The sequence below is a fragment of the Cervus elaphus genome, chromosome 25, assembly GCF_910594005.1.
Source record: "Cervus elaphus chromosome 25, mCerEla1.1, whole genome shotgun sequence".
Taxonomy (NCBI): Eukaryota; Metazoa; Chordata; class Mammalia; order Artiodactyla; family Cervidae; genus Cervus; species Cervus elaphus.
In genome coordinates, this window is record NC_057839.1 from 56,872,281 (window position 1) to 56,896,383 (window position 24,103).

The 24,103-nt window shown below is 47.6% G+C and overlaps 1 protein-coding gene across 2 annotated transcripts in view; it reads left to right on the top strand.

Annotated features, from left to right (window-relative positions):
• Positions 1 to 24,103, top strand: part of MYO10 (myosin X) — a 256,895-nt gene that overhangs the window by 118,079 nt on the left and 114,713 nt on the right. For both annotated transcript variants that reach the window (XM_043887225.1, XM_043887226.1), the window contains one exon: positions 13,386 to 13,573. In XM_043887225.1, the coding sequence (XP_043743160.1) occupies positions 13,386 to 13,573 (188 nt within the window). The remainder of the gene's footprint in view (positions 1 to 13,385; positions 13,574 to 24,103) is intronic.

A 24,103-nucleotide genomic window follows, 5' to 3' on the forward strand; every position in this document is an offset into this window, starting at 1 on the left:
AATAATTTTTAGCCTCAACAAATAAAAGGTCACATGTCATAACCCTCATACCTGATGGGGCTGTTTCACAATAAAATGGCCAGTGAAAGCTTTAAGAACCGTGCTAACCTTTGTATCAGTACCTCTCTCCCCATCTTACTCATCTTGTAACATGGGTCATTATTTGTAAAGTTCCCACCTGGAACTTGGGGCTGCTCCTTCCGGCCACAGAGACTGTGCAGACCTCGGAGGCTGTAGGTCTGTGTGACTCCAGCCTTGCCACTGGTCCAGTTTGGCTCTGACCCCCAGGTTAGATGTCTTTCCAGGTGGCTCAGTGGTAAAGAATCTGCCTGCTGTTGCAGGAGATGCGGGTTTGATCCCTGGGTGGGGACGGTCTCCTGGAGAAGGAAATGGCAACCCACTCTAGTATCTTGGCTGGAGAATCCCAGGGACAGAAGAGTCAGACACAATTTAGCAAGTAAACAAAAACAACAGTAATAATAACCTGGTTTAGAGCATCTCTGTTCTTCCCACAGTTGCCTGGCCCGAACCCCTGCCTCCTGCCCAGTACAGGATCCCTTCCTAGAGCTTCAGGCTCTCTCACCTAATGCTCCACTTTATCAGCTTCCCCGTCCTCTGGCGACTTCCCAGATGAGGATTCTACTTATCACGGCAGCTCCCGATCTGTGACCCTGCCCCAGACTTTCACCCCCAACCTCTTGTCTCTGGGTTTCCCGGCACCTTGGAGAGGGTGCCCTGAGCCCCACCCTGGGAAGAAGTGTCTCTTCCCACCACCGATGAGGCCTGATGCAGACAAGGCCCCACACTTGTAAGTCCCTAAAGACGGAGAGGAGGGGCGTGTGATGTACAGAGTGATAAGAGGGGGGAGGGAACAAATGGGTGGATGAGAAGGAGAGCTGGCTTCCTTGGAGAAGGGGCGACAGCAATGATACTACAAAGGAGGGCTGAGAGTTGATTAGAAGAAAAGGCTAGAGAGATGCCTTTTTTGAAGGTGGAGAGATGAGAGTGTTTTTGGTGTGTTGGCTTTGCTAAACTGAGAGAAGATTCCTTTGTTTATGGAATCTGATGTTTGGGGAACATCCAATAGTTAGTGGGATGCGTAGGCTGGGGTCAGGACACCTTTAAAAGCAGTTGTTCTGGACCAGATGCGTGGGTCTTAGGGGACTTTTGGCAATACCTGGAGGCATTTCCAGTTGCCATAGCGAGGGCAGAGGATGCTGCTGATATCTGTTAATAGTTGGTAGAGGCCAGGGATCTACTAAACATCCCCAGGTGTAGAGGACAGCCCCCCTACAAAGAGTTATCTGGCCTAAGATGTCAGTCATGCTGAGATACCCTGCCTTACTTAAAGCTAGGCAGCACTGTTTGGGCTTAGTGATAAAGAGACTATATTGTCCTTGCTAAAGGCTTTTGAAGAGGCTGCTGCTGCTGCTAAGTCGCTTCAGTTGTGTCCGGCTCCATGCAACCCCATAGACGGCAGCCCACCAGGCTCCCGCATCCCTGGGATTCTCCAGGCGAGAACACTGGAGTGGGTTGCCATTTCCTTCTCCAATGCATGAAAGTGAAAAGTGAAGTTGCTCAGTCGTGTCCGACTCGTAGCGACCCCATGGACTGCAGCCTACCAGGCTTCTCCGTCCATGGGATTTTCCAGGCAAGAGTATTGGAGCGGGTTGCCATTGCCTTATTCATTTGAAGAGGCAGTTTCCTTGAAAAAAGTTTAGAAGGGTTGATAGGGAAGTGATGTGATACAGTCTACAGAGGGTAGGTTGGGTGGGAGAGTGTTGCAGTAGCTCAAAGTGGATAGAAATGAGGGTTGTGGACCACAACCTGATATGAAGAACTGACTTACTGGAAAAGACCCTGATGCTGGGAAAGATTGAAGGCAGAGAAGAGAAGGGGACGACAGAGGATGGATGGCATCACCAATTCAATGGACACGATTTTGAGAAAACCCCAGGAGATAGTGACAGATAGGGAAGTCTGTTGTGCTGCAACCCATGGGGTCACAGAGTTGGACACGATTGAGCGACTGAACATCTGCAACAAAGCTGGGAGTGAGCAAGAGAAAATTACATGTGATACCCATGGGGGAGGGGGTAAGGGAGGCAGGGCTAGCTGTAATGATGCCCTGATGTCCCCACCAACTGTTCTGACAGCTCCTTCAGGAGAGGAGAGTGGGAGAGACGAGCTGGGTTTTGGATGCTTATTGCATCGTATTCTCTGGAGCCTGGATCATTTCACATTCTGTACCCAGCATCTAAGCACCCCCTGGACCAAGACAGATGAGGTCTCTGTTTGCATTGACCGTCAGCTCTGTGTCCAGAGTGAAGGGATGGCCCAGCCAGCTCTGTGGTGTGGCAGTTTTGTTTTCTGCCCCACAGAAGAGAAACACGTTGTCTCCGTCACGGGGTTTGTCGTGCTCTGGGTCAGCTGCCTGTGGGAACCTCCTGTCTAAGGAGCGGGCTGGCAACCACATCAGGGGCCGGCTGCAATTATGGGCTTGAGGATGGCTCCAGAGGAAGCCCCGTTCTGTTCCACCCACCTCGTGGGTTCGTTTGTTGGTCTTGCCGAGCAAACAGGACAGAGCTGAGAGTCAGATGAGTCCGTTTTAAGACGTGGAGCTGTGTCTAAAGATAAACGGTTGTGAAAGCACAGAAGATGTTTCACAGCTCGTGTATTTTTAGGTGTTTCAAAAATAAAACCCTCCTCTGGGTAAGGTGGCCGTGCAGACCGAATGTGTAAATGAGTTTGTTGTTCCCAAATTAACTTCCAAACCCATAAGAGGTGCTGGCAGGCGGCTGCCTGTTGAAGCCATGTGAATTACAAGTGAGTTCACCTGGGCGGCCCGCAGTGTTCAGGTCAGGCCAGCCAAGCTGCAGCGTTCAGTGTTGCGGGCGTGCGGATCTCAGCCTGCGATTCATTTCCTTGATTCATTCAGTCTTCCCAGAGGAGACTTTTGGGGGTTATTTCCCATCCCTTTCCAAAGCCAGTGTCAAGTAACAGCGCGCCTCTCAGGGATGGCCTGAAGACTGGATGGCCAGCAGGCTTGGCATTTGTCTCATACCAGGAACAGCTGAATACGGTGTGGTTTGTCAGGGGTTTTTTTTTTCTTTCACATGAAATCAAGACTGGTGTTGCCAGAAGATGATTGTAACCATCTGTCTGACTCTTTGTATTTTTAAACTTGACCAAACATTTATGCTCTTGAGTTGCCGTTTCTGCATCGGCACATGGTGGTGGCAATTAGAAACTTTGTTTTTGTTCATTTTTCCCCCTTTCCGGCCTCTTTTGAGTCAGATTCCTTTCAACAAGGGAGGAATATGAGTCAGAAACACACTCAAATTAAGTGGAAATGTCACTTCTAAATGTAAGAGCTTGACTTTAGTAATATATCTTGAGTTACTGGTTATGATCCAGTTTTCAATGAAATTGAATGCTTAACAGTTTGAATTGTTTAATCGGATGAGGATGGCAAATTTTGTTAGGGAAGAAGGTGGGTGTGGAGCCTGAGAACTCAGTTAAAGGGGGAACTTATTGGTGCATTGGTAGTGAATCAGGTGCCTCCAATGTCTCTACACTGACTATGTGCCAGGCTGTGTTTGCGACTCCAAGGATGCAAAATTCCTCTTCATGATGGTTACCGTTTCTTGAAATATTGAATAAACAAAAGACAGCGCCCCTCCAGGACCTCCTCGCTTGTTGATGAAGACAGACACATCATACCTTTGACAGCGGCTTGGGGCGACAGTGACTGTGATTAAAGTGCTGGGAACACAAAGAATGAGCATCGCGAGAAGAGGTGAGGGGGTCCAGAAAGGATCCCAACTGGAGCACTAGTGCCGAGTTTTGAAACATTCCTAGGGGAATTCAGCCAAGAAGGAGGGCAGCTCTTTCCTGGCAGAAGATCAACAGAGACTTGGAATAGCGTGATTTGCCCACCTGCAGGACAGGCAAGAACCTGCAGTGAAGGGTTTGTGCAGCCGACTGGCGAGGTGGTCAGGAGCAGGCGAGGAAGGGCGCTGTGTGAGTGAGTGACCTGGAATTCATTCGTGAAGCCTGGCAGGGGACAGCGTCAAAGGTGAGTTCTGGGAGCGCTCACTCTGACTGTGGGTGATGGATGAGTCCAGCAGGTGTATCTGGTCTAGGAGGAGAGGTGACCAGCAAACCAGATGGGAAATGTTGGGGTTCCAAACAAGTCCTCGGGGAGCTGGAGTATGATATTTAGAAAGAGGTAGAATCTCGGTGTTTGATTGGGTTTGGGGGCAGCAGGCTGTATTGCTATAGGATGGCTCCTGGATTTTTGGTTTGTCCATTTGGGTAGACCGTGGTGCTATTTGTGAAGATGTGGCAGTGAGTGGAGAAGCAGGTGTTTGGGGGAGGCCAAGTTGAGATGCCCAGCAGACTCTTGAGTACCCGGATCCGCAACTTAAAACCAGAGCTGCAGTCCAGAAAGAGATTTGGAGAAGTGAGTCTTGGCCATGGTTTAAGCTGAGATGACTGAGAGAGAAGGAATGAGGAGCAAGGTGTGCTGTGCTTGGGCGCTCAGTTGTGTCCGACTTTTTGCGACCCCATGGACTGTAGCCCGCCAGGCTCCTCTGTCCATGGGGATCCTCCAGGCAAGGGTTCTGGAGTGGATTGCCGTGCCCTCCTCCGGGGGCTCTTCCCAGGAATTGAACCGGGGTCTCCTGCATTGCTGGCGGATTCTTTTACCAGCTGAGCTACCAGGGAAGCCCCCCGGAGAATGGTGGGTGGAGAGTAAATCTGGTTACAGTGGTCCCCACTTCTTGACAGTACCTTCCCTGTAGGGGCGAGATGGCAGTGACTTGAACCAGTTACCCTGGTGCATTTGAGGTTACTTGATCTACATCCAGCTTTTCAGGACCACGTGCTGAAACACCGTTATAGTTTTATTTTCATGAATGAAAACAATAATACGCACCTGTGATTTATGTAACACTTTCACATGGTAATTGGGTGGAATAACAGAGGGTGTGTTGTTATTACTGATCGGAATCTGGGGCCTGGAGGGGTTAAGCCGTGAACCAGGGAAGGTAGGTCCAGGATGAGAACTTGGGGTCTTCTGACCTGACCACACCTTCCTGTCTCCATCACTTCTTCCTGTGTTGTAAAAATGACTTTCCAACAGTAACAGGGATGCTCCATATGTACCAGCAGAATGTATCTGAGGCCACTGGGTCACTTTTAGTGTTCTTTTATACTCTTTTTTTTTTTTGGTGGGGGACAGGATACTAGGTATTACAACCTTTGTTGTTGTTGTTCGATCACTAAGTTGTGTTCGACTCTTTGTGACCCCATGGACTGCAGCACGCAGGCTTCCCTGGTTTTCACTATCGCCTGGAGTTTGCTCAGACTCATGTCCATAGAGTGGATGATGCAACCCAACTATCTCATCCTTTGTCACCCCCTTCTGCTTTTGCCCTCAATCTTCCCAGAGTCAGGGTCTTTTCCAGCGATTCGACTCTTTGCATCAGGTGGCCAAGGGATTGGACCTTCACCTTCAGCATCAGTCCTTCCAATGAATATTCAGGGTTGCTTTCCTTTAGGATTGATGGGTTTGATCTTCTTGCTGTCCAAGGGACTCTGGAGAGTTTTCTCCAGCACCACAGTTGAAAGCATCATTTCTTCAGTGCTCAGCCTTCTTTATAGTCCAACTCTCAGATCCATACATGACCACTGGAGAAACCAGCTTTGACTAGACGGACCTCTGTCATGATGTCTCTGCTGTGCTGTACTTACGCCTTTTGAAACCTCGAATTGCTAGGCTATGTCTTAAAGCAGTGAAGGGAGTTTCTCTCAGCGTTTTATAGCAACAGGCACTGCAGCTGTTCCCGATTATTAAAATGGGCAAGGAAATGTATTTTTTCGGTGAGTTATGTGGAACTCTTCTGACCAGAAAAAAAAATTTATGTGCTCCAAAATAGAATATACTTTCTATTTCGGAAAAGCCGTTAAAATGACCAGGCGATTTAGTCTCATGAAATTCAGAATCCAGTGTGAGGAAACCAGCCCATGGCCCCGCCTGGTGTTTGAGAGCTGCCCGTTAAAATGACCAGGCGATGTAGTCTCATGAAATTCGGAATCCAGTGTGAGGAAACCAGCCCATGGCCCCGCCTGGTGTTTGAGAGCTGCAAGTACCCTGAGTCCCAAAGTGCACGGCGTTCATGACCATTTTTGGAGCAATGACAGCAATTGCCTTTTTATAGAGTGAGCATGGAAACACAGGCTCTTCACTGAGGCATTCAGCTTTCACTGTAGTAGATTTTTACATTCATAGGTGTCAATCCATTTAATTCTTCCAGCCACTAATGTTGTTACCCTTGCTTTACCATGAGGAAACCGAAGCACCAAGAATTTAACTTAAACCAGCGGAACCAGCATTCAAATTCAGACTGTAGCATTTAATGACTATAACTCATTAATAAACACAAAAATACGAATAAGCATTGCTATGGTATTATTGGGCTTCCCAGGTGGCTCAGTGGTAAAGAATCCAACTGTCAATGCAGGAGATGCAGTTTCAATCCCTGGTCCAGGAAGATCCCCTGGAGAAGGAAATGACAACCCACTCCAGTATTCTTGCCTGGGAAATCCCATGGACAGAGGAGCCTGGCGGGCTACAGTCCATGGGGTCGCAAAGAGTCAGACACGAGTTAGCAACTAAAGAGCAAGAGAGTGGTCCATGGCACAAGCATGGACCACATGTTTTCCCACCGCTCTTGTGACTTCTTACCACATTGCATCTTTTGCATCCCTTGATACTTAAAACTAGGCTGTTCTCCTGCCCCTTCTACTCCTCAGTCTCCATGTTTACTTCCACGTCGAACTTTCCTTGTGATTCAACAAATCTCTTATCCATGCAGCCTTTGTTTTATTTTATTTATTTATTTTTTTTCAGCCTTTGTTTTAGTGACAGAATAATCCATGCAAGAGGTGGTATGTTCAAGGTAGTGTGAGAAAAAATAAAGGTGCCCTGGCTGTAATCATTTTTGCTGATGGACCTCAACCCCTTCATCTAATGTGAAGAATCCATTAGGAACCATGACTTTGATGGCCATGTTGATTTACACCTTCCTTTGTTGGGGGGGAGTCCAAAAGTATCATTTGGCACCAGTGTGGGCACAAACAATGAAAACGGGAAAGTCACCGAAGCTGCCCCCACTTCTGTAACCGTTAGGAGAAAAATTCGTTAGGCTGTGCGTCACCTCCACAAGTCACCTTTCTGGAGGTGCTCAGGCTCTTTTCTCGAATATTCTGTGGGTTGATCCTGAAGATTGCGGGAGCTGTGAAAGTTTTGTGCAGGGGAGGGTCCGTCTTCAGTTGTTCATTTGTCAAGGGCATAGCAGGGATTGAACACACAAGACTGAGTGGGAAGTGAATGAGGAAGAAGACTCTGGGTCATAATTGAGCAAGTGTAGTCAGAGGGGTGTGGATGGAGAAAAAGGGGGTTGATTCTAGAGTTAATTGAAAGTGGGGTGTGGCCAGCACGGACGGTGAGGCTGGAGAGTCTGGGACGATTCCCGTCCTGTGTGCATGTGAGTGAGTGGGGAAGGGGGGAGTCACCGCAGACCTGTGGGAAAGCACCCCCCGATGAGGATCCAGGGTCCTGCCCCCGCTCACTGGCTCTGTTCCTTCCTCTGTCAGCGGAGGCAGCACCGGCCGCTGGGCTGCCCGTCGGTCAAGGTTATGTTGACGTGTGTCTGTGTGGGTCACTTGGCTTCTGTGCCCTGTGGTTCTGAAACGTCAGTCAAGTTGTTTTGCAAACACGTAGACCTAATTGTCATTTGAAATCTGGTGTCAGGCCTGTTGAGAAATGACTCCGGTCATTAGTGAGGAGGTGAAACTGTAAAACGTGTGCTTTCATGTTATAAAAGCCTAGTCGACCTCTGGAACTAAGTGGAGGTGCTTACAGTAAGAGGCGTTTTGATCGCTGCATGAGGCATGGTTTCCCATAATCTTGAAAAATAGCAGTGAAGAACTGGGTTCTTTCTCCATGCCAGCCAAACACACATTTTACATATGCTTTCCTTTTTTTTGGAGGCAGGGAGAGAGTCAGAGGATTGAATTTGGGCTCAAATTCAGTCTGGTTTTCTCTTGCCCCCCGTTGGCACAGAGGAGCCCTTTGACTGAATTTACGGGCAGCCACAAAGTCTATAAGATAGAGTATTCAAGAGTGGGACAGTCTTTAGACGTGTTGGGATGATTTTTGAGCCAGAGACAGTAGCTGGGCGTGAGCTCATGGGCCAGCTCTAACTATGTGTTGGGGACCAGGCTCAACTGGGGAAGGGATGGTGATGTTAGTGGGTGGTGGGCATAACCACGATGGCATGATACTTGCCCTCCTAGGGGCTGCCTTAGTGCTGACCATCTGCTGATCAGAGAGCCCCGCTTCCCGCCCCTGGGACCTCTGGGGACTGGGTGGGAGACACGGGTGTGTCGTCTGTAACTGCCACGCCACGGACCTCATTGTCTCTCTGAAAGACCTTAAAACTACTTCATTGGGCCAAGTGCAATGTGAATTACTCAAAAACAAAACTAGGCCTAAGACGTTTTGGATGTTCTGGCTTCACCTTTACTAACAAACTTAATGTCCTGTGGGTCTCTTGCCCCCATACAGAATCCACGTCATCTGTGTCAGGATAAGTGACTTCTTTTTTTTATTTGTTTGTTTTTAATTTTACTTATTTGTTTAGGCCGTGTTGGGTCTCAGTCGTGGCACACAGGATCTTTCGATGTGCTACATGGACTCTGGTTGTGGCGTGTGGACTCAGTTGCTCTGCAGTAGGTGGAATCTTAGTTCCCTGACCAGGGATTGAACCCCCGACCCCTGCATTGGAAGGCAGATTCTTTTTCTTAAGTGATGCTAGGGGGCTCCTTCCCCAGCCGGGAAGGGGGAGCACGCCTATGAGGTTTTGGCCAAAGTCATCACTTTCAAAGGAAAGCTTGTATTAAAAGGTTATGATGTTTTTCATGTATAAATCAATACTTAAAAATCTCATCTCAGAATTGCATAACCACCTTGCCAATATGCTGTCAACGGGAGGCAGTCAGGCAGTGCATGCTTAGTTATATCTAACTCTTTGTGACCCCGTGGACCATAGCCCACCAGGCTCCTCTGTCCGTGGGATTCTCCAGGCAAGAATACTGGAGTAGGTTGCCTTTTCCTTCTCCAGGGGATCTTCCTGACCGAGGGATTGAACCTGCATCTTCTGGATATGAACAGGAGTGCAAAAATGTTCACAATTTGGGCATATTATTCTCTTTTCAGATATGTTAATGATGGGTTACTATTCTAATATTCATGTAATAGTCAAACTGATGCCCTGACTGTGGCTTTTCTCTTTTACTTGTAGCTGAGACAGGGAATTGGCAGCACGCCTACCTATCTGTATAAAGAGGGTCTTCACTGATTGTCTTGAGTTCTGCCAAAGTGGGGAGGGGGAAACATGTTTCACAGAAAAATGAAGTCTTGGTATTTCACCAATAAAAATAATAATAATGCAGAGAGCCAACAAAAGGGTAGAAACAAGCTTGACATTTTAGACCTACAAGAGGAAGGGGCCAGACTCCCAGAGCCTCAAGCATCACCTACTTGCCTGCCTCCCTCATCTCTGCAGTTGTAGTAAAAGAAGCCGCCAGCACCTGTGGTCCAGGCATTGATGGAAGGTATCTGGCATCCCCCAGGGGACCATGTGATTCTCTGCTCTCCTGTAGAAGTAGGACGCTCTCCTTCCCCAGAGGAAAAGGCTGCCTGCACTCTTCTTTCTGGCCACATCCTTCCCCTGATGCTCTGATGGGGAAAAGGGGGCCCTCTAGAGAGTGTAGGTGTCTGAAGACCTGAAAATTCACTCCTGAAAGTTCTGCATCTTTTAATTGTTTTTCAATGGAAGCGAAATTTACATAACAGAAAACCAACCACTTGAAGGTAAATTCAGTGGCATTTAGTACATCCAGTGTTGTACAACCAGCACCAAAATGTTACCATCACCCAACTGGAAACCCTGTACCTGCAAGGCAGTCAGCTGTCAGTCCTTCCTGCCTCCACCCTCCCCTCTGCCCATGGTAACTACCACCATGTTTGGACCTGGCTTCTGTCACCTCGTGTCATGTTTTCAAGGTCCATCTACACGGAAGCCTGTATCATTACTTCCTTCCTTAGCACGGCTGAATAATATTCTGCAGTATGGTTGTACTGCATCTTGTTTACCCATCTATCTGATGGTGGACATTAAGTTGTTTCTACCTTTAGGCTCTTGTGTTTGATGCTGCTGTATCTTTGTTGGAGTACCTGTTTTTAATTCTATGGGGGGTACATACCTCGGAACAGAATTGTTGGGTCATACGGTAATAACTCTTTGACCTTTTCAACCTTATTTTGGTTTAAAATGTTTCCAAAGCATGCTCTTGACTGTCTTACATTTGAAAGCAGTTACACGGGACACAGGATATTTTGCTTCATGTTCCTGGAAGTCACTGTAAATATAGATGATTGCAAATTGCTATAATATGGTACAGATGCACTCAGGATGTTTGAGCTTTCTGTCCAGTGTTTCTTGCTTTTCTTGTCTGCTGTGTTCCCACCCCTTGCTGGCGAATGCGAAGAGAAGGCTCTGGATTTAGGTGGCCTGCATTCACATCTCACCTCTGCCCCTTACTGACTGTGTGACCAAAAGCAAAATTTTATCACTCTACCTTAATTTGCTCTTCTGAAAAATAGGTGCAATAATACTCTGAACCTCCTAGGGATATTGTGAGTGTTGAAAGGCTCAGACCCTCTATATTAGTCTGTTCTGACTGCCATGACAAAAGACCATGGACTAACTGGCTGAAGCAACAAGACAGTTATTTTCTCACAGTTCTAGAAGCCCAGAATTTGAGGTCAAGGTATCAGGAGGGTTGGTTTCTCCTGAGGTCTCCTGCCTTGGCTTGCAAATGGCCGCCTTCTTGCTGGGTCCTCATGTGGACTATCTGTGTGCACACATCGCCTGTGTTTCTTTGTGTATCTAGATTCTCTCTTCTTACAAGGACAAGTTTGGGCTTCCCAGGTGGCCCTAGTGGTAAAGAGCCCGACTACCAATGCAGGCTGCAGATGGTGACTGCAGTGATTTTGGAGCCCCCAAAATAAAACCTCTCACTGTTTACATTGTTTCACTATAATAGATGAGACTTTATTTTTTTGGACTCCAAAATCACTGCAGATAGTGACTGCAGACCTGAAATTAAAAGACGCTTGCTCCTTGGAAGAAAAGCTATGACCAACCTTGACAGCATATTAAAAAGCAGAGACATTATGTTCCAACAAAGGTCCATCTAGTCAAAGCTCTGGTTTTTCCAGTAGTCATGTATGGATGTGACAGTTGGAGCATAAAGCTGAGCACCAAAGAATTGATGCTTTTGAACTGTGGTGTTGGAGAAGACTCTTGAGAGGCCCTTGGACTGCAAGGAGATCCAACCAGTCCATCCTAAAGGAAATAGTCCCGAGTATTCATTGGAAGGACTGATGCTGAAGCTCCAATACTTTGGCCACCTGATGCAAAGAAATGACTCATTTGAAAAGATCCTGATGCTAGAAAAGATTGAAGGCAGGAGGAAAAGGGGATGACAGAGGATGAGATGGTTAGATGGTATCACTGACTCAAGGGACATGAGTTTGAGCAAGCTCCTAGAGTTGGTGATGGACAGGGAAGCCTGGTGTGCTGCAGTCCATGGGGTCGCAAAGAGTCAGACACGACTGAGTAACTGAACTGAACCAATGCAGGAGATGAAGGAGACATGAGTTCGATCCCTGAGTGGGCAAGATAACTGGAGGAGAGCATGACAACCCACTCCAGTATTCTTGCCTGGAGAATCCCCATGGACAGAGGAGCCTGGTGGGCTACAGTCCATGGGGTTGCACAGAGTCGGACATGATTAAAGTGACTTAGCACACACGAGGACACGTTTAGGGCCCACCTGAACAGCCTCATTTTAATTTAATCATCTTTAAAAGGTCCTGTCTACAGCTAGAGTTGCATTCAGGGGTGCTGGGGGTCAGGGCTTCAGTGCATGAATTGGAGGAGGGGACGCAGCCCATAGCACGCTGTCAAGTCCGGGGCTCAGTGAACACACAGTGGAAGCAGGCAGGTGAATGGTGATGGCTGCAGGACCTTAGCGCCCACCCTCCTTATCTGCTGTTCCACTTGTGTCTGAGCCTGGGAACCAGCAACCCAGCTTCATTAGCCTTTCTTAGAGAAGGACGGGTGAGTTAGTCTGTATCCACGTGGAGGAGGCATGAAGCATGATGCTTTGATAACTCTGTAGCCTCTGTTTTGCTCTTCTGAAGATTTTGCTTAATTTCTGGCCTGGATTTGGTTCCAGAAAAGGGAAGATTGCCAGTCAGCTATTTTTCCAGGTAAGTTACATGGCATTTCATGAGGTGTTTGAGATTACTGGAAGAATACCAAGTGTTTTCACAATGTTCTTGTTACTTCTTAAGTCAAAGATTTATAGCATAAAAGTTACTGTTTTAACTCTTTTTAAGTGTGCAGTACAGTGCACTAAATACCATTGCCGTGTTGTGCAACCATAACCACTATCTACCTCCAAAACTTTCTGACCATCCTGAACAGAAGCCCACTAAGCAGTCACCCTCCCTGGCCCCCCCCCCCCCCCACCCCGCCTTCTCTTATTGCTTTAATCCCGCCTTTCCTAACAGCCTCCTGATGGGCACTGGGGTCAGGAGGTCCCCGGAGAATTAGGGATTTGGGCTTCGCTGTGTCCCCATTGTCTTTCTCTTGTTTACTTGCAGCCCTCTTTGAAGTGGGTTCATTCCTTTGCACAAGATTTGTCCCCAGATACAGGAAAAGTGTGTGAGTGGGGGTCAGGAGTCCCCAGACACAGGAAAAGTGTGTGAGTGGGGGCCAGGAGTCCCCAGATACAGGAAAAGTGTGTGAGTGGGGGCCAGGAGTCCCCAGATACAGGAAAAGTGTGTGAGTGGGGGCCAGGAGTCCCCAGATACAGGAAAAGTGTGTGAGTGGGGGCCAGGAGTCCCCAGATACAGGAAAAGTGTGTGAGTGGGGGCCAGGAGTCCCCAGATACAGGAAAAGTGTGTGAGTGGGGGCCAGGAGTCCCCAGATACAGGAAAAGTGTGTGAGTGGGGGCCAGGAGTCCCTGGTCCCTTTAACGTGCACTCTGGATTCTGTTTAGGCTCAGACAGTGGCCCCAGTGGGAGGTGGCATCTCTTCCCCTCTCAGTGTGGAGCTGCCTGGAGCTGCTTCTGTCTTCACCCCAGCGCGGGTGGGGGTGAGATCCCGTGCCCAGATGCCCCCTTCTCCTCCCCAAGCGCCACCCGTAACCCGAGTCCCTGTCTCCCCGCCCCGTCCCCGCAGACCTACATCGGCTCCATCATCGCCTCCGTGAACCCCTACAAGACCATCACGGGCCTGTACTCGAGGGACGCCGTGGATCGCTACAGCAGGTGCCACCTGGGCGAGCTGCCCCCCCACGTCTTCGCCATCGCCAACGAGTGCTACCGCTGCCTGTGGAAGCGCCACGACAACCAGTGCGTGCTCATCAGGTAACCAGCCGGCCCCCAAACCCAGAGCCCGCCCGTGAGCACGTCAGCCCCCAGAGTTCCCAGACGGAGTTTTCCGTTCTGAGTAGCCCAACGACTACAGCTTCGGAAAGAAACTGGGGACTCGATAAAAAAGCAGGATGTACCATGTTTGTTTGCTGGCTCTTGTCCTCAGAGTGATTTCTCCATTTCGTCTCTTTGTTTCATTTACCTTAGTTATTCTTTGGTTTGTTCCAGTGATCAACTGTTGACTTACGGAAGCATTGCGTAGTTCTTCCAAGTTTAAAATGTTTTCTGTATTCTAGAGTGCTTGTTAGTATGCTTGCCTACTTGAGGAAGGTTTTGGTTTTTGCCAGTAACAGATTACCCAAGAATCTCCCAAATTTAAGGATTTTTAAGGAATTTAATAATTGGATGTTCCTGAAGTTGAGCCTTGAATTAGCCGCAGAAGAGGGACTTACTCTGTTATATGTTGAGGGAATGATAGAAAGGCATAATGATTTCCATTAATTTTGGGGAGAGGTGAGGAAAAAGGGTCTTGCCATCTATTTCAGCCAAGTTTTACTCATTTATTAAAATTTTAAGCTACCAGATGCCTCACTCACAAAACAATTATTACTAGGAGCTTCCTAAAAAAAATCATAGAGTGTATTGCTTTGAAGATATGTAATTTTTACTGAATAATTCAAATTGCCCTTATCACCTAATTTCTAGTGATATCCTGTTGGCTCATATTATTTATAATTGGGATCATGTTCTCAAGAAGGAAATGGCTGCCCACTCCAGTATCTTGCCTGGAGAATCCCATGGACAGAGGAGCCTGATGGGCTACAGTCCATAGTACTGCAAAGAGTGGGACACGACCGAGCGACTGAACACACACACAAACACACACTCACTCACTCACTCACTCATGTCTTAGTGGTGATCAGAACACTCCTGGATGAGATCAAGAGCAGACGTGCTGAGTGCCCTGGAATATCCAGGCACTTCGTCCAGGCACTCGTGCATGGAGCTCGGCTGTTGCTAAGACTCAACTGAATTATTAAAGCTGCTGATGGGACTGGAAAGCCATCAAAAACAGAGGTCAAGATCTTCTTTCCCAACTTGTGGCAAAATAATTGTTATTATTTCAAGGGGAGAAGAAAAGGTGTTTAGAATTAGAGAGGACATCATATCAGGATCCCACTCCCTGATTTTTGATCCAGTGGAAGTGAGGTTCAGGAGAGAGGTGGAGAGCCATGTGTCAGCTTCAGACTCCCAGCCCCAAATTGCAGACAGACCGACCCCCTGGTCAGGGTTCAGGCAGGTCACTGGTGACCACGATCGCTGTCAAAACCAGTCCCCAGATGGTGAGGAGCTGACCAGCCCTTCCCTCCACCCAGTTCACCTGTCCAGGAAACCACCGCTGCTCTTTTGGGGAGGGAGTCAGGAGCAGATGTACCAGAGGTGAGTCCTCCTGGAAACTCTAGGGGAGAGAAAGGAGGCCATTTGGGAGGTCCTCACACTGTCCCCCGCCCCCCCCGTTCCAACTTCCCAGGTGGCTCAGTGGTGAAGAATCCGCCTGCCAATGCAGGAGACGTGGATTCAATCCCTGGGTTGGGAAGATCCCCTGGAGGAGGACATGGCAACCCACTCCAGTATTCTTGCCTGGAGAATCCCATGGATGGAGGAGCCTGATAGGCTACGGTCCATGGGGACCCAAGGAGTCAGACACAGCTGAGCACGCACACCCACATTGTCCCACATGGTATCTGACGGAAGATGGGTAAGAGATAATGGCCAACATTTCCAAAGGCTTTGAACACTGTGCCAAAAACTTTCCATGCATCAGCTCATTGAAACCTTCCAGCAGCCCTTTGACGCAGGTACTGCCTTCAGGGATTGTGTTGTTCCTCTTGGCAGTGTTTACCCGTTACTCTTGTTCATGGATCCTTCATTTGCAATAAATCAGAATTATGTGATGGAGGATAGAACAATGCATTTCTCCTTCATCTTTTCTCTCCCTGCTTCCTCCATCAGTTACTTTCTTTAAGGAAAGAGAAACACCTGGGAAGATATATTCTCTTTTCTTACCGTAACAATGTTCACTCACCAGGTTGTGGAAACAACTTGGATAGAGGGACTGTCCGTTAATCCAGTTAAGTAAATGTGAATCCTTGTAACTTGAAGTTAATAAAAATGAAGCTAACACTTGGTTTGAAAACAGAGCTTTTAAGAGTCACCTTCCCAATGAATTGACTTGCCTTCTGATTGAAGCACTATTTGTGGGCTCTTTGAGATGGTTTCACAAAAGTTGAAAGTGAAGTTTAGAAGTAGGAATTTAAGATCCCTGTTTCAGCATACAGAATATTTAGCATACAGATTAGCAGAATATAATTTGATAAGATTAACAGAGAGTTTAAGAAGATCAAGCTGTTTTCCACACTTAGGTACCTAAATATTTGCCATCGATAATTGGCTGTGTTTATTACTTTCAGTGGAAAAAGTGAGGGCATGACTCATATATCACTTGCTAGACAGAGCAGTTAGGGAAGAAAGTGAAAAATCAAATGAGATCATTGTGCATATATATGTGTGTGTAATAAAACAGGAAGGGGTTAGCATGTTCCTGCCAAAGACTGTGGTATTTAAAAATAAAGTTGGGGGTAGCCGGGAGGGAGAGGGGACCCCAAACAGAAAGCTCTCATTGTGTAATTCTGATGTGAAGAGTATTTAAATTAAATCAGGAAACGGCATTTTTAAGAATAGATTTCTCATTAAAATGTGTTTTGGTTTTTAATAGACCACTCCAGCAGGTTTTTTTTTGTTCCCCCCCCCCCCCCCCCCAGTGGGACTTGGGGCTTGTGGAAATTAAGAGAAAATTGAGTATAAAAAAAAAACTGGAGGGCACAGTAGCCCATTTAGATTTCCTCGGGCATGATCTGCCCCCTGGTGGCTACAACATGTTACTACTTCAAAAATCAGGCTAATTACCTATGAAACTAAGAAAAGAAGCCTATTTGGATTTAGGCAGGGACCTCGTAGATCAATTTTTCTCTCACTTTACGGGCCTCTGTTCCTCCCAGTCTCCAGGATTCTAGTCCAAGCCTTTATTATTTGTCTCACTTTCAAAAGTTTACCTCTCTTAAGCTCTAGTTTTGTTTTACTTGCTTATGTACATTTAAGCCAACGCTTATGCTATTATGATTTCTAAAATATGTATTTAAAACTTCCATGAGCTTTTTAATCTAACAGGGTCAGCATTTGATCTTGGTTGGTCTGGTATATTTCTTGTTAACTTCAGTCTGGGGCAAGCAGAATTTAGTCTATTTTGTTTAGTCTTTTATGGTCTTTTCTGGATATGTGACCTTTTAATGTCAAGTCCTGTGGTTAATTCATCTGCAACTCAGTGCCTAGGACAGTGCCTGATAGAGGGTTCAGCATCCAATGTCCATCAATCAAAGGATGGATGCGCGGAGCAGCTATTGGCTTAGGACCTCTGTTTGCTTTGTGAAAAATTTTGTTTTTCCAAAATAGTAGTGATTTCTTCTTAACAGTGTCTTTTCTGCTTCCCTGGCGGCTCAGTGGTTAAGAATCCGCCTCTAATGCAGGAGATGTGGGTTTGATCCCTGAGTCAGAAATATCCCCCAGGGAAGGAAATGGCAACCCACTCCAGTGTTCCTGCCTGGAAAATCCCAGGGACAGGGGAGCCTGACCTGCCACAGACCATGGGATTGCAAAAGAGCCAGACACAACTTAGCGACTACACAACAACGTGTCTTTTATATTCTGGAATAATACTTGGCTTCTCAGTCTTTTTTTTTATTCTAGTGGTATATTTAGAAATGACCGAACTGGAATAGTGAACAAAGCTTGCATCCTGGATTAAAAAGTCACTAATCAGAATAAGGCATGGGGCATGCCTTGAGCTCGTATCATATGGAAGGTTACCTTGTTAGGCTTTTAGGATTGAAAAAAAAAAACAAAAAAACCCAACCACTGCCCTTTACGAACTTCTGCTCTGATGGGAAGAAACTGATGTAAACATGTAATTTCAGTACAGTCTGCCAGTGCTATTGGAGAAATGTGTACATGGTTGCTCAGAGAAGATGACAGAAGACGCTCAAGAAGGAACTGAGAAAATATATCACAGAGGAAGGGACTTGTGGTTATGAGCCCAACAGTCTGTGGGAACACGGCGGGCACAGGGTGGGGACGGGCCCAGAAGCATTTGAAAGAACAAGTGAAAGTCACTTAGTTGTGTCTGACTGTTTGCGAACCGGTGGACTATACAGTCCATGGAATTGTCCAGGCCAGAATATTGGAGTGCGGGTAGCCTTCCCCTTCTCTAGGGGAGCTTCCCAACCCAGAGATCGAACCCAGGTCTCCCTCACTGCAGGTGGATTCTTTACCAGCTGAGCCATCAGAAGAACGAGGATCATTAGCAAATGGAAGGCGTGCCTGTAAAGTGTGGGATTTGCTAAGGACATGTAGGAACCAGGCTTGGTTGGACAGGCAAAGACGGTGCACTGCCGTTCATTGAGAAAGACTGAGCTTTTGTCTCCTTGTGTTCATTTCAGAGCAGAGGCCTACTTCCTGCTGCAGGGTCACACCTTGATGGTTTTGTCCTGCTTGTAAAGACCTGCCGACTGTATCTTCTAGGCAGTAGAGAAGTTTCCAAAGTCGTCTTAGTCAGCAGTGGAGTAATCCCTGTATATTCCGAGAAAATCACACGAATCAGGACAGTCTGATCTGATCCCCATTCGGGATGGGGAATGGTCGTCAGGTGTCCACAGGGGTAGCCTCTGGAGGGTCATATTTTCTCTAAAAGAGGACATATTTTTGGCTCAGTGAGCAAGATCATTTCTGTTACAACTACTCAACTCTGCCCTTAGAGTGGAGAAGTGCTTGCAGACAGAGCGTGTGTGAATGCCAATAAAACTTTATTTATAAAAGCAGAAGAGCAGATCTGGAGGCCACAGTTGGCCAACATGTGCGCTGAAGGGGAGACTGCAGGTGGATAGAGGGCCCTGTTCACAGCAGAGGCGCTTTCCTTCAGGTGTGTTTTGATCCCTCCTCCCTGATTTCCTGGGGACTTCACTCCACCTTTGAGCCTCTCTGCCCCTGGTTCTTGGATCTCTCCTTTTCTACTGGATCATTGGCATTATCACCCAACAATTTCTAGTATCTTTTACTGGATACTTGATTGTCTTTGCCTGGTAAATAATCTGCCTGCAGTGCAGAAGACCTGGGTTCAGTCCCTGGGTCAGGAAGATCCCCTGGAGAGAACGGAATGGCAACTCACTCCAGGATTTGTGCCTGGAGAAGCGGCGGGCTACAGTCCACGGGGTTGCAAAGAGAAAGCTATGACTGAGTGACTAACACACTTACTCACTTATTTTCTCTATTTTTGAAATGGGCGGGGGGTGGGGGCGGAGATTGTCTTTGGCTCCACAGCCCCTTCCACAGGCTGCCCCACCCTCCTCCAAGCTGCTCCACCATTCTGGACTCTTCCTTGTTCTCTGGGCTCATCTTCCTCAGCTTCTGTCCAGCCTGCCCTTCCTTCTCTGCATCTCCCTGCCTCCCCAGACTTCAGGGCTCCCCTGCCAGCTTCTCCTCTGTGTCCCACCCATGTGTTCACCCCTCCCGCAGGGCATCGTCATGAAGGTCTCTGCTGGGCATCTCAGGGGTGACCAATCCTCAGTTCACCCTGATTTTCTCCCAGAAAATCCGTGTTCCTCCTATCATGCTTCTTGTTCTTAGCAAGGTCTCAAGCCGGATATCAGGACATTAATCTTGGATCTAGGAGTCACCCCGCCCCCAACAATGAAGGTCAGATTGCCTTCAGTCAGCTGTGCCGATCTCATATATACAGTTCAGTGATTATTGACAAAGATGCCCAGCTGTGTTACCAGCGTCCAGGTCATCACACTGGCTGGCAAACGCCCTGGACTCTCCCGACTGATTCCCCCACCTCCCTGTCACCCAGCACCCAGACCAGGACCCCAGCCATCCCCTGCCTCCTCTGGGGACCTCTGACTTTCCCCTCTGCCACCTCCTCTCCTTATCCTCTGCCCTCATTCCCCGACTTCCTTTCTCATGTCTCTCCTTCCATCCCCCTCAATCCATTCTCCACACTGATTCGTTAGAACCTCGAACCTGATCTTCACATCCTTCTGCTTAAAAACTATCCTTGAGACTTTCCATTCTGCCTACAAAAAGTTATCAGAACTTCGAGTATGGTCTCCAAGGCCCCATATCAGTGCCGTAGTTAGTTTTTTTTTCCCTTTTTAAATTTTCACTATTTATAAAAAAAAAAAAAATTTTTTAACAACATCAACTCATTTTGGCTTATCTGGCTGCATATGTTTCCTCCGAAGCCCATGTTTGTGTTTGTGGTCACGTTGGCGCCAAGGGTTAGGACTGTAATCGTCACGGGCTGATGAGACAAAGGCAGGACTGGATATGTTAGTGATGTGTTCACTGTCAGTGAAGGGGAGCTAACAGCGTGATTGCTATGTGAGTGACTGTTTTATCGAGGCTGGGATAGAGGAGCTAAGGTGGAACACATGACTCATCGAAGCGCCTGTGGTCAGAGAGGCTGCCAGGCTCACGGGGAAGCAGTGGGCAGTCACGGTTCACAGAGCGCTTCAGCTTTAGCGAAGCAACATTAACCAGGGGGTTAAGGTAGTCTTGTTAATCTAGATTTTATATGTATTATAGTTTATGAGTCTTAACATTTATTTTGGCTTCATAGTTATGTGGTGCAATAAGCAAAGCAGGATATACTTAGTTATTATATCCTTAGAATGCTACAATATAGATGCTGTCTATCACATAGCATGTGTTATCAAGTTCCCCATGTTAGTAACTCAGTTCTGTCACTGTCCACCAGGAAACAGCATCAGATCCCACAGTTAACAGTTTAGTCCTACGAGACTGCCTCCCCCTCCACGTCAGATGCCCGTCATGTGGTCACCTGTCCTTCTGACCCAGCAGCTCTAGGTTGGAGCTTCCAAGGACCGCCTCCTTGGATTTGATTAATTTGCTAGAGCAAAAAAAATTGTTTTTTTAGAGCAGCTCACAGAACTCAAACCTTTTAGTTACTCAATTATCAGTTACAGTAAGTCCCTTATTGTTAAGTTAACGAACTTAATGTTCATTAAGTCCAATTAAGTCCAATTGGACTAAAGTCCAACTTAAGTCCAGCAAAGTTAGCCTAGGTATGCAACTAACGCATTCATCTATATGTGTGCATGCATGCTAAGGCTCTTCAGTCATGTCCAACTTTGCAACCCTACGAACTATAGCCCTCCAGGCTCCTCTGTCCATGGGATTCTCCAGGCAAGAATACTGGAGTGAGTTTTGAAGCCCACCTCCAGGGGACCTTCCTGACCCAGGGATCGAAACTGCATCTCTTATGTCTCCTGCATTGGCAGGCAGATTCTTGACCCCTAGCACCACCTGGTTATCGTGCGCGCACACACGCACACCCAACTCACACAATCAGCTATGTAGTACTGTCCTGTTATAGGTTTATAATACTTTTCACACAAATAATGCATGAAAAACCACAGCAGAAAAACACATGAATGGTGCAGCACTTTGGGAAGTACAGTGGTACAGTACAGCAGCTGGCAAACAGGGGCATGTCTGCAGCTTTGAAGTTTCGTGGAGGCGGGGGGATTCACTGTACTATAGAGGGATGTGTTTAACTCAGGAACAGCAGATGGAAGAGGCGATGCCCAGCAGAGTGTGGGGAAGGGGGAGGAGTTCCCGCCCCTCTGGGGAGCCACTCTCCACCTCCACGTGTTCCCCAGCCCGGAACCTCTCAGAACCCATCCTTTTGGACTTTATGGAGGATTCATTCCATAGCATGATGGATTGACTAACCCATTAGCCATGAAAGTCCATCACCAGCCTCTCCCCCTCTCTCCTGTGGAAAAGAACCAGTTCCATACTTGCCTGGAAAACAGTGACCTCTCAGTGGGACCCCAGCCCCCCTTCCCTTCCCCGCTGGCTCTGTGGGCATCTCCCCCTCCCTCAAGGCTCCAAGCCCTCGCCTCCCCATCCTTCAGGTTTTCCCCGGCTCACTTTTGTGCATGTCTCTGCATTTCAGTCCAAATGTCATTTCCCGGGAAAAGTCTCTGCTGAACCTTTACTCTCTATCTAAATTATGACTCCTCCTGTCTCCTGAGATTCATACTCCACAGCATTAGCCATAATTTGTGACTCTTTTATCTCCTGCTGCTGCTGGATCATAAATACCGTCCATGGCCGTTTGTCTCCAGACTGTCTTCCCAGCCCTTAGTGCAGCCTGCTGCATCATGGCCCCATGGATACTTCAGGAGGGAGGGAGTTCCTGCAGAGATGCTCTTTGTCCATTGCTTCAAAGATGATGTTTTGTGACCCTCGGTAAATGGAGAATGGGCTTCCCAGGTGGTGCTAGCGGTAAAGAACCCGCCTGCCAATGTAGGAGACCTGAGAGATGAGAGTTTGATCCCTGGGTTTGGAAGATCCCTTGGAGGAGGGCATGACAGCCCACTCCAGCATCCTTGCCTGGAGAACCCCAAGGACAGAGGAGTCTGGCGGGCTGTGGTCCATAGGATCGCAAAGAGTCAGACACGACTAAAGCAATTTAGCACACGGCACGCAGTCACAGGCAGGGGTGGGGAGAGGAGGAGGAGGAGGGTTAGACAGAAGTGAGTCCTGGTACCTTGATGCTAATGTCTGGGGACATCTGGCATATTTCTGAGTTTTGACAATTTGTGAGTCATTTATTCTTTGCCTTGTTCATGGCACACTTCCCCAGCCCCCTGTATATGTCCCCTTTGTAATCTGCTGAAGTCCTATCTGAATTTTGTGAAAGGGCTTTCAAGAATAGTTGTTCCCAGCCTTGACTTCTTAGTGGAATCACCTGGAAATTTGTTAAAAAAAAAAAAAGAAAAATTACTGATTAAGTTCTACCCTTACAGGTTCGAATTAGGAACACAACAGGTATTTCTCATGTACAGCCAAGTTTGAGAATTACCGTTGCACAAACCTGAGTTCCTTTTTCGTTTTTAAGTTTTACTTTACGGATCAACGATGTGCCTAAATAGGTTCTGTGCTGCGTTAAGTCACATTAGTCGTGTCTGACTCTTTGGGACCCCAAGGACTGTAGCCCACCAGGCTCCTCTGTCCATGGGATTCCCCAGGCAAGAATAGTGGAGTGGGTTGCCATGCCCTCCTCCACGGGATCTTCCTGGTCCAGGAATTGAATCCCCATCTCTTATGTGTCCTGCATTGGCAAGCGGGTTCTTTACCACTAGTGCCACCAGGGAACCTGTACCATTTTTCAAGGTGGGGATGGATTGGGAGATTGGGATTGACGTATATTTGCTGCCATGTGTAAAACAGACAGCTAGGGGGATCCTTCTTATAGCACAGGGAGCTCGGCTCAGTGCTCTGTGATGACCTAAAGGGATGGGGTTGGGGGGGTGGTGAGAGCAATGGCCAAGAGGGAGGGGGTGTGTGTACACATAACTGATTCCCTCTGCTATACATCAGAAACCAACACACCATTGTGAAGCAACTCTACCCCCAATTTTTTTTAAAAAAAGATGTGCTTAAAGAAGATGCTTGAAAAAAATTTGCTGCAGTGAGAAAAAATGTGGGCTGAAGCTTGGCAATAGATCAGTATCCATGGCTGGTAAAGGACTGTACAAGTTTTGGGTTTTCTTCTCCTTGAGTCTTCGCTATCCACCTCGAACAGCCTCTTCTCCACGGCTGTATGGTTACCGTGTTCATCACGGTAGGTTCATTGCTTTGCTGATTGCTGTAACAGGGGCTTGCCTGGAGAATTCTGTGGACTGTATAGTCCATGGGGTCGCCAAGAGTCGGACACGACTGAGCGACTTTCACAGCCCCATATGGGAAGGTGAGACCCCTGACTTTGTTGCACCCATCACTTTGTTCTGGAGATGTGCCATCCTGAGGGCACCCAGCTGCCAGGCTGGTAAAATAGGGAGCCCAGAGGACCGTGAGGGGGTTTAGCCACCCGACGTGGAAGTAACATACACCTCTCTGGCTCAGTTCAGCTGCTGACATGTTCAGTTGGCCACGTTCATTCCTGGGTACTGATCACTGTCCTTCCTACAAGAGAGGTTGAAATGCCAGCCCCCTCTGTGTGCTGGAAGATACAGAGATGGGTTTGGGGACCATGTAAAACATTATTTTTGTTTCATACATTGTATGAAGTTGTCACTTTCAGTTTCAACAAAATTTAACTGCTAGGGAGATGGTATATGTGTTTTTAAATATCAAGAATTATTTAAATTTTCTTCCTGCAACTTTCTCTTGGTTTCTGCCACTCCTTCCTGCTAAATGCCTCCTGTGAGCCAGCTCCCCGGCTTGGCTGGTACCAGAGATGTAGAGACGAACGTGCAGCCCCACACTAGGGCGGTTCTGGTTGCCGATGACAGAAAAGGTGACCCGATTTGGTGTCACTTTCATGGGCCTTTATCATCTCAGGCAGCAAGGCAGGGCGGGGTCAGGGCTATGGGTTCAGCC